This window comes from Papio anubis, chromosome 2 (assembly GCF_008728515.1).
Source record: "Papio anubis isolate 15944 chromosome 2, Panubis1.0, whole genome shotgun sequence".
Taxonomy (NCBI): domain Eukaryota; kingdom Metazoa; phylum Chordata; class Mammalia; order Primates; family Cercopithecidae; genus Papio; species Papio anubis.
In genome coordinates, this window is record NC_044977.1 from 97,103,158 (window position 1) to 97,114,379 (window position 11,222).

General features: G+C 36.8%; 1 protein-coding gene across 6 annotated transcripts in view; it reads left to right on the top strand.

Moving 5' to 3' along the window:
- Window positions 1-11,222, top strand: part of ANO10 (anoctamin 10) — a 246,921-nt gene that overhangs the window by 57,931 nt on the left and 177,768 nt on the right. For all 6 annotated transcript variants that reach the window (XM_003894584.5, XM_031663429.1, XM_031663430.1 and 3 more), the window contains exon 11: window positions 3,259-3,387. In XM_003894584.5, coding sequence (XP_003894633.1) covers window positions 3,259-3,387 — 129 coding nt within the window. The remainder of the gene's footprint in view (window positions 1-3,258; window positions 3,388-11,222) is intronic.

Genomic DNA, 11,222 nt, shown 5'->3' on the forward strand with positions numbered 1-11,222 from the left:
GGATGATGAGAGCAAAACTCCATCTCAAAAAATAAAAAAAGTATGTGTGATATATATATATGTGTGTGTGTGTGTGTGTGTATATATATATATATATCTCCCCAGAGATAATATTTTTCAGAAATGAAGGAAAAAGCAAGACACTTTCAGATGAGAGCGAACTAAGAGAATTTGTTGCCAGTAGACCTAGCCTAAGAGAATAGCTATAGGAAGTTCTCTTAACTAAGGAATTATAAAGGAAGAAATCTGGGAACCTGAGGAAGAAAAAACATGGTAACCAAAAATATTAGTAAACAAAATAGACTTTTCTTCTCTTATTGAGTTTTCTGTTATGTTTGATGGTTGAAGCAAAACTTGTAATACTGTCCAATGATTCTAAATATATGTAGAAAAAAATGTTTTATTTATTTTTTGTAGACATGGGCTCCCACTGTATTGACCAGGTTGGTCTTAAACTTCTGGCCTCAAATGATCCTACCACCTTGGCCTTCCAAAGTGCTAGGATTACAGGCATGAGCCACTACACCCAGCCTATGTAGACAAGATACACTGTCTGATTCTTTCCCCTGTGTCAAGACAAGTATATTGTAAATAAAGGATGGTAGAGGGAGGTAAGGTTTCTGTGCTTCACTGAAACTGATAAATGATGACACAAGTAGAATGTGGTAAGTTATGGATATGTAATACCTAGAGCAACCACTGAAAACATTACACAAAAGGTATACTGAGGAACATTATAGATAAACCAAAATGGAATTCTAAACAATGTTCAAGTAAACCACAGTAAGACAGGAAAAAGAAAGCAGAGAAATGAAAAACAGGGAACAAACAGAAAACAAGGAAATGACCAGCTGTACATCCTAACATATCAATAAATACATTACTTGTAAATGGTCAGACAACAATTAAAGACAGAGATTGGGAGAGTGGATTAAAACACATGACTGAAGTATATGCTGTCTTTAAGAATCTCAAGTCAAATATGATTTAGGTGGGTTGAAAGTAAAAGAATAGAAAAAGATGTATATGGAAATATTAAAAGAAAGAAGGAATGACTATATTAGTGTCAGATAAAGTAGACATCTGAGCAAAAATTGCCAGAGAGGACCATTCTATGATAAAAGTGTCAAATTACCAGGAAGACATAGCAATCTTAAATGTATATGTACCAAAGAACAGAGTTTCAAAATATGTGGGGGAAAAAAAACTTGAACTGAAAGGAGAAATATTAATAGATGACCAGGAGAAATGAATGGATATGTTCATACAAAGACTGCACAGGAATGTTCATAGCAACTTTATTCACAGTAACCCCAAACTGGAAACAACCCAACTTGCCACCAGTAGGCAAACGGATAACAAAAATTTTGACTTATTTATAAAATGGAACCCTGCTCAATAAAAAAGAAATGAAATAGTGATACATAAAACATGGATCAATCACTGAATCATTATGCTGCTTGAAAGAAGCAGACACAAAAGAATGTATACTGTATGGTTTTAGTTATATCTGATTTTTGGAATATGCAAACAAATCTATCTTGACAAAAAGCAGATCATATTTTGCTTGGACCCAGGTGTAAAGAGAGGGCTGAATTGCAAGGGTCATGAGGAATCTTTTGGGGGAAATGGAAATGTCCTGTGTCTTGTTTGTGGTGCTGGTGGTTTCACAGGTAAATACACCTATCAAAATGTGATGAAGTATATACTTTAAATGCATGCAGTTTATTGTATGTATATTATAACATATATATAATATAGGTGATTTTTTAAAAACCTGAAAGTTTAGTTACAAACATACTGCAAGTTCAGGAAGCCAGGCACTGTCATATGCTGCTGGTGGAAGCATGAGCTGGTCAGCCCATGCAGTGCAGCTTCGTATTATCTATCAAAATTACAAATGGATGTCCCCTTTGACTTAGCCATTTCACTTTCCAGAATTTAGCCTCTTTCCACATTTGTTAAATGATGTTCTTATAAGATCACCAATTGTAGCATTGTTTGTAATAGCAACTAAATGCCCACCAGTAAGAAAATGGTTACATAAATTCTGATAACGTCCGTGTAATAAAATGCTGAAGCAGATGTGGCAAAGAATGAGGGAGGTCTTTTAGTATTGACACAGAAAGTCCCTCAAGACACTTTAAATGACCAAAGCAAGGGACCTGACAGGGAATAGGAAAGAGTGTATATGTTCAAGTTTGCTTGTTTTGCATAAAAGTGTCTGCAAATAGTGGTTATCTTCTAAGGGGAATGGGAGCTGGGAAGTGGAAGAAAAGGGGAGAAGGGAACAAGACACTCTTCACTATGTACTTAGAATTTTTGATTTTTAAGCTATGTGAATATAATCAAAAGTAAGTAAATAGAAATTTTAAACTAAAGACAGTCTTAGATTTCTTATGAAGAAAACTGTGGAAAAATAATCAGACTACACAAAAGATTTCTAAATTGTAAGATGGCAGAAGTTCTTCATGGGACAAGATGTATTCATATTAAGTTTGGATTCAGTCATCTTTTGTTTTGCTTCTTTTAAAATTAATGTTTCTAATAGTACGTGTGTTTCTTGGAATTAGTGGGTAAATTATTAAGTAGTGATCACCATATGCTTTATATTAAAGAAAAAAAGAGCAATGGTCACAACATTTCTCCATCCATCCTTTGCAGTATGCACCAAAGTCTCCTTCAGGGGATGCTGGACCAGTTTGTCTAGTATGTCTCAGTGGGGCCTAGCGTCTATATTTTTCTAAGGTTCTACATTTGATTTGCTAAATGATGCTAGGAAAGGATCACCATTTATCATTGGTGCCTTGATTGTAAAGCTGGTTATAGCTGAGTCAGATGTGGTGTGTGATGTCAAAGTAAAAGGATGGTTTCACAACATAAGTTCTGTTTGAAATGTTACCTGTTTTTTAATGTGAAACATTTTTCCCTGGCAGCCCTACTTTAGATTCCCCTTAGATGTGAGTAGAGTAACTTTAACAGTATTCCCAATTCAGGTCCAGGGCTGCCTCCAATTAGGAAGATAGAACATACTGCTTTGGGATATTCATGCCAAAAGTGTCTAAAATACTGCCTAACAGTATGGCTTTTTTCAGCTAAAAAAAATCATACCATGACAGAGAAAAAAGTTTAAAATGTACTTGGAATGTTTAGAACTAGGGTAAGACATTTTCCTTGATTTTTAGATAATATGAAAAAGGATAAGGAAATATGGAAGCAGTCATTGCAATTTTTAATTTTCGTTCTTTTTTCTTTTAGTTGGCTTTTGAAACGATGAGTGTTATATCTGTGGTCACTAACTGTGCTCTGATTGGAATGTCACCACAAGTGAATGCAATCTTTCCAGAGTCAAAAGCAGACCTCATTTTGATTGTAGTGGCAGTGGAGGTAAGTAAAGATTTAAACTTCTTTTAAGCAGCATCCATATCACGTTTCTCTATTCCAAAGCAGTGCTGTCTTGGGCTGTCCATGGCTGACAATTGAGCAATACGGATTTACTGGTAAGAAAGCAAAAACGGTTCAAGTAATAGAAGACATGAGGATCAGGCTTTGTATTTATGGTTATTGCCCAAGTATGAAAAACTGTCACCCTAATGCAAACAGGAAGTGACATTTCCACTATTGTGCTGGTCTGCCCAGTGCTAAGTAGGTAAATCCTATTTGAGGGTCAGGCACCATGGCTCATGTTTGTAATCCCAGCACCCAGGCCAAGACAGAATGACATGAGGCCAGGAGTTCAAGACCTGGGCAACATCATAAGACCCTGTCTTCACAAAAAATTTAAAAATTACCTGATGTAATTTGGTACCTGATGTGTTGGTTCATTCTTGTAGTCCTAGCTATTTGGGAGGCTGAGGCAGGAGGATTGATTGAGCCCTAGAGTTCACAGTTATAGTGAGCTTTGATGGCACCACTGCACTCCAGCCTGGTCAACAGAGTGAGACACTGTCGCTTAAAAAAAAAAAATCCTATTCAAAATCAAATTCTATACATTTAATATGTATTTTTAGTCTATTTTAGAGAAAAGACAGTTCTACTTTCTTAAGCAAATAAATCCCAAGAAATGCTTTTTGATAATGACTTAAGTCTCATTTGCTACAGGTGTGAAATTCATTGTGAAACACTCTCAAACTTCAAAATGTAATTGGTAGGACGATACATAATTTCACATGCAAAGCACAAGTAGGCTGTCTGTGCTCTTTTTAGGTTTTTCTTTTATCATGTTTCAGAATATGGATCACTGTAACATCTTGGAAATTAAGCACTAACCAAATGTAAATGGAATAATTTGTAGGAATTTTTTTGTTGCTTGTAATTATAGTTGTCAAGAATATTGTGACCACCTTTCATTTTTAGATATTTTAAAAACAGAACAGTTATGGAACTCTATAAAAGCAGAACTTAGGAGGATTCTGAATGGTGTTTCATATACTTAAGGCCTTAGGACTCAGGGCTGACCAGAGGAAAGGAAATCATGAACTTGCACATTTCCAGTGTTGGCTAAAGAAATATATTCTGCTTTGCTCTTTTTTGCTCTTATTGTATTTGGTAGGAATCTGTGTTCATGATAGATGCTATATGTGGAATATGCATTTTGGAGAATGATTTTAGACAGCAGTGAGTGGGAGGGAAAAGAGAATGGCCCTGACAGATACAAGTAGGTCTATTTTGAATTTTGTAAGTTGATAGAATTTTGGAGAGCTATTTGCAAGGCTGATTTATGACCTGTGGAAGTGAGAAAACAAGACAGAGTTACCTTTGACAGGGAGAGACCAGTTGGCTGGGCTTGTAGTGTGCCTTCCTGATTTAGAATATGGCACTTAACTTCACAGATCTAAAAATTTGTCTTTGCCAGTACACTCAGAGTTAATTAAAGGCTTTTGGGACTGACTGAGACTTAAAACTCATGAAACTTACAAGGGATTGACCAGAAATCCAGGTGGTTAATTTACAATAAAAAGATACTTTACCAATACCATAACAGTGGATGTTCCAGTGAAGGTGGATTGGTTATTAGAAGATTTCTTGGTAAATTTAGAACAAGAGCAGGAGTAGTGTAATATCTTAAAAGATGTAGAAAACCTGAAAACCATCCCTGCTTCCACACAGAGCAGAGCTCTCTCATGAACCAGCTCTTGGTGTCCATCGCTAGCTTCTGAGCAATGCTGGATGAGCTCATTATAGTCCACTTCTTGATTTTTGCCCTCACTTTCTCTAGATTCCTGGCTGACTCAGTATATTACCATTGATTAGCCTACTGTTTTCTTTTGTGTTTAGAGATACCTTAATCACATATTGAGGGCCTGGTTCTTCTTACTTAATTCGGGAGACTTACTGGCCTATAATACTGTTGTGCAGGTGGCTAGTCTCACGTGTTACAGGATGGTTTTGCTAGTCTAATCCTCACGGATTCACTTAATCTGCACATTCTAGGGATACTTGGCTGTTACCCTCTAGGTTCTAACCATTATGCCTCCTCTTATTTATTTATTTATTGTCTCTTCACATTGTGTAAAAACAGCTGTTTTTTTTTTTACCTTTTTTTTTTAATATTTCTTTTACATTTTTAAAAAATTATTATTATTATTATACTTTGAGTTCCAGGGTACATGTGCATAACGTGCAGGTTTGTTACATATGTATACTTGTGCCATGTTGGTGTGCTGCAACCATCAACTCGTCAGCACCCATCAACTCGTCATTTATATCAGGTATAACTCCCAATGCAATCCCTCCCCCGTCCCCCCTCCCCATGATAGGCCCCGGTGTGTGATGTTCCCCTTCCCGATTGTCATTGTCTAAACTGGCAAAGTAAGAAGCATTAAGGAAGGCTCGGAAGAAGCCAGGAAGCATCAAGGAAGGCTCCCTCCAGGTTTTAGGGGGATCCTATTCCTGCCAACATCTTGATTTTGGACTTCTAGCCTCCAGACTGTGAGACAATACAGTCCTGCTGTTTTAAGCCATCTATAATAGTTTGTGATAATTTTGTTCTTTGTTTCTCTTCTGTTCTAATAACTTTTGTTAGCCGATTTTTAAAGGGTCAGTCTGCTAGCAACAAATTCTCTTTAATTTTTTTCTTCATCTGAAAACTTTTTTTCTCTTTCATTCTTAAGTATAGTTTTGCTGGACATAGAATTCATGGATGGTGATCTTTTTCTTTCAGCACATGAAAAACATTTTGGTACTTCCTTCTAGTCTCCATGGTTTCGGATGAGAAATATATCATTCTAATTGGTGTTTGCCTGTAGTTAATGGGTCCTTTTTTCTCTGGCTGCTTTCAAGATTTTTTTCCCTGTATCTTTAATTTTTGAAAGTTTAATCATAATGGGTCTTAGTGTAGCTTCTTGGGGGTTTATTCCGTTTGGGGCATGCTCAGCTTCTTAGATCTGTGAGTTTTTGTCTTTGACCAAATTAAGGAACTTTATAGCCATTATTTCTTCAAGTACTCTTTCAGCCCCACTCTCTCCCTTCTCCTGGGATTTTGATATGAATCTTGGGTCTTTTGTATTTTCCCACAGGTCCCTAAGGCTCTGTTCAATTTTTGTCAGTCTGTTTTCTGTTATTCACATTAGATGAATTCTGTTGATATATTTTCAAGTTCACTGTTTCAACATCTTCTGTATGTCCACACTACTATTGAGCCCATATACTGAGGTGTTTTTTTAAAAAAATTTCTACCACTGCATTTTTCAGCTCTATAATTTTCATTTGGTTGTTTTTGTAAGTTGTATTTCTTTTGCATGTGGATGTCGTTTTCCCAGTACTATTTGTTGAAAAGGTTGTCTTTTCCCTAATGAGTGGTCTTGGCACCCTTGTTGAAAATCATTTGACTGTGTATGGAAAGTTTGCAAAATCATTTGACTGTATATGCGGAGTTTATTTCTGGGCTCTTGATTCCATTGGTCAGTGTTTCTGTTTTTATGCCAGTGCCATACTCTTGATTTCCGTAGCTTTGTAGTATGTTTTGAAGTCAGGCGGTGTGAGACTACTAACTTTGTTTTTCTTTTTCAAGATTGTTTTGGCTGTTTCAGTGTGTATTTGTGTCAATGTGCTTGCAGTAAGCTATGGCTATTTATTTTATGATATTTTAAAATGTTAACTATTGATCAGAAGTTGGATTATATTGGCACAGATGGGTCCTCTCTTTCTGCCACAGTGTGTATTTGAAGATTTGTTTTGTTTATACCTTATTGACTTTCATACATTTGAGAGGGCCCTAGCTTTGGTTTCTCAATAGAAAATTTTGTGTGTCAGGACAAAACAAAGCTCAAGCTGTTTGAAATAGCCAAAAAATTAGAAATTTACCAATTTTATTCTAATGTTGCTGAGACCTCAGCTGAATGCCATCTGGTCTTGTAATGAATCCAAAAAGTGTAACATTTGCAAATAGAATAGAAAATACAAATTTTTGGTTTGCTATCATTAAGTTTGTAAAATCGTGTTGAAATTCTAATTCTGAATTTTACAACGTAACTGTGAGGTGATAGATAGGATAATTAGATTAATTTTGCTAATCATTTCACAGGATATACATATTTCAAAATATGTTGTGTAACTTAAATATATTCAATTTTTATTTGTCAGTTATACCTCTGTAAAGCTGGAAAAAAAGAATGTTACAGAATGCTCATCAAAACTATCAGTGGGGCCGGATGTGGTGGCTCATGCCTGTAATCTCAGCACTTTGGGAGGCTGAGGTGGGCAGATCACCTGAGGTCAGAAGTTCGAGGCCAGCCTGGTCAATATGGTGAAACACCATCTCTACTAAAAATACACCGGGTGTGATGATGCGTGCCTATAATCCCAGCTACTTGGGAGGCTGAGGCAGGGGAATCACTGGAACCCAGGAGGCAGAGGTTGTGGTAAGGTGAGACTGTGCCACTGCGCTTCAGCCTGGGTGACAGAGTGAGACTCTGTCTAAAAAAAAAAAAAAAAAAAAAATCATTGGGTCCATTAACATGTTTGTTTATAAGATTTTTCTCTTTTATCTGAAAATCTTTTCAAATAAGGAAATTAAATGTCAAAATTAACTTTAAAATAGAATTTTTTACTGGAGTCTACATAATGTTCTTATTGATTTAAAAAAGTTTTGCTAGTAGCATATTGAATTAGCAGCATACTATACTTTCATATGTTTATTCATGGTCCCTATAGGAGCAGAAATTTTACTAACTCAAAAAATGCCATAATCTATAAATACATAAAAATCCTCATAAATTTTTAACGTCTTGATGGAAAAAGCAATTTAAGATGCTTTTTTTCTCCAAATTAATTAACCAAATAAATATCCAGATACACTTACATGATTAGAATTTGTTAACAGAACAAACACGACTTAGAAAATGTGGCAGTTTTATAAAGTTGATGTTGAGTGTTAATGTTCTCAGAATTTAAAATTGGATGAATTGATAGTTTCTATTGCTTTCTGGATCATATTTCCAAAGCCAGTTCACTTTATTTTTTATGTAGGTTTCCGATTCTTCTTCTTCTGTTTTTTTTTTTTTTTTTTTTCCAAACAGAGTCTTGCTCTGTCACCCAGGCTGGAGTGCAGTGGCACGATCTTGGCTCACTGCATCCTCTGCCTCCTGGGTTCAAGCAATTCTCGTGGCTCAGCCTTCCAAGTAGCTGGGATTACAGGTGCACACCACCATGCTTGGCTAATATTTGTATTTTTAGTAGAGACAGGGTTTCACCATTTTGGCCAGGCTGATCTCAAACTCCTGACCTCAAGTGATCTGCCTGCTTCGGCCTCCCAAAGTGCTGGGATTACAGGTGTGAACCACCACACCTAGCCCTGATTCTTCATTTTTTTTAAAGCTTGATTTAGTACAGATGAAATTGAGTAAAGGCAAAAATGATCACTACTGTATTCTGAGAACTGGCATGTCTGTCAGTCACAACTTTTGTGTATTTACTGCCATCTAGTGTTGCCTTTAAAAATTAATGACACTTGAATACTACTTTTATTTGCAGAATAGTTAAAGAAATTTTTATGGACTGAACCAGAGAATAACCTACCAATGTAATAGATGAAAACATATGAAAATGCCATTTTTTGTTTGTTAAAAATAAATATTGGCGGTGTCATAAAGTTCAGCCCTCAAGATTAAATCAATATTCAAATAGTTTCCCTTAAGTAATTATCATCCTTTCTTTTGAGGCAAACTTAGTTTACTTTTTTGATGTAATTTTTAGCAAAAAATTACTACTTTACTTGCAGAATTACATATGTCTCCAATTTCTAAAAAATGGAAATGGCCTGATATCCTCCAAATATCAAATCTTAGCTAATACTTCATTTTAGTAATAAATGAATTGACAATTTTCTTTTAATTCTAAAATTGGCAAGATGTAGCTATCAGATATGTTGAACACTTAACAATTTACCTACTAAAATCGGTTCTTTTTCTAAGCTGAAAATGAGTTAACTACTCACTCCAGAAGTTATACTGCATTTCTGATGTTTAGGGCCTGGTGACCACCAAGCTTGCTAGTACCATGCATGTTTAATTGGTGGTTTAAAAAATGTCATTTAATTGCAGTTTCCTTTTAAAAATAAGTTTTCATGTGGCACCCCCTCTGCCTCTACCAGCAGCTGCTTAGAAGCAGAATTAAGGCCGGGCATGGTGGCTCACGCCTGTAATCCCAGCACTCTGGGAGGCCAAAGCGGGCAGATCACGAAGTCAGGAGATCGAAACCATTCTGGCTGACACGGGGAAACCCCGTCTCTACTGAAAAGACAAAAAATTAGTGGGCACTGTGGCAGACTCCTGTAGTCCCAGCTACTCAGGAGGCTGAGGCAGAAGAATGTCGTGAACCTGGGAGGCGGAGCTGGCAGTAAGCTGAGATCACGCCACGACACTCCAGCCTGGGCGACAGAGCAAGACTCCATCTCAAAAAAAAAAAAAAAAAAAAAAAGAAAAAGAAAAGAAGCAGAATTGAGTCTAATCTGTAATACCAGAGGTATCCTCTGAGAATGAACTGAGCCTTTCCAGATTCTTTTGTGCCCTGACTCATAGGCTTATTTTCCTAGTTTCAGATTTGAAAGTTGCAAGCATTATACAGATAATTCCTATATATTCTTTATCAGGATTCACTAATTTTGAACATTTTGTCACACATGTGTTCTTCCTCTCTCTCAACTAAGAGAGAGGGAGGGAGGGAGGGAGGGAGAGAGAGAGAGAGAGAGGGAGAAACAGAGGGAGAGGAGAGAGATTTGTAGATATTTGAAACTATACAAATGTAGTTTCTATCCCTATACTGCCTATTAGTGTATCACCTTGTCTTGTGAGCCCATTTCCTTGACTGCAGAGTGAGGCCAGTGCAGCCTCCCTTGCATGAGTGCTCTAAAGAGTAGAAATGACACATGTGTAACTCTGATTATGTGTCTGGTATTGAGGAGGTGCTTACTAATTTGCAGGTCTTGTTACCACTCTCACAAGGTGAGGCATAGATGAGGTTGTATATGTAAATGCCAAACACAGAGCTGAGTACTTGGTCAAGGCACAGGGGATGTGAGCTGCAGTTCTAACCACTTCAGTACAGAATGAAACTTTTGTTATCTTTATTATCATTTTCATCATTATTTGTTTAAGCAGGCACTGTCACAGCATAGAGGTAGCTTGGGGTGTCAAAGTCTGATGGTAGCTGAATTAGAATCCCAGCATTTCCTTTTAATCTTTGAGTCTCAGTTTCCTTGGATATAAAATGGAGACATTGGTAGTGTACACTAGAAGTGTCAGGCACCATGTTCGATGCAGAGGAGGAAGTGGAAAATTGATAACAGTTTATAGCACCACCATTGTTAATGAGTTTCTCTTTCAGCAATTAGTTCGTGTGTCTCTGTCGGCTCTAGATTTGTTGTCATGGGCCAGGCTGTCCATCGTAACATTGCATTGGTTCCGTCTGTGTTACAGTTTGCTGCTTACATGTTTATCTCCCTCTCTTATGTACCTTCTATCTGTGGCGTGGCTGTTTTCTTCTCTCTGCTGATCTTGCTTCCACGCCTCAGCCTCGCCCTCCCTCCCTCTCATTCATCCCTCATCAAGACCTGCTGATTCTGACTTCTGAGTATTTGTTTCGGTTCTCTCCCTTGTCACTCAGTAGAGTTACTTTAACTCTTTGTTTTCAAGTGATTAAGTAACTGCTTGTTAAATGTTTATTAATGAATGAATGAGTCATATATAGTTTTTTTATTCAGTGAACATATAGTTAGTGCCAAT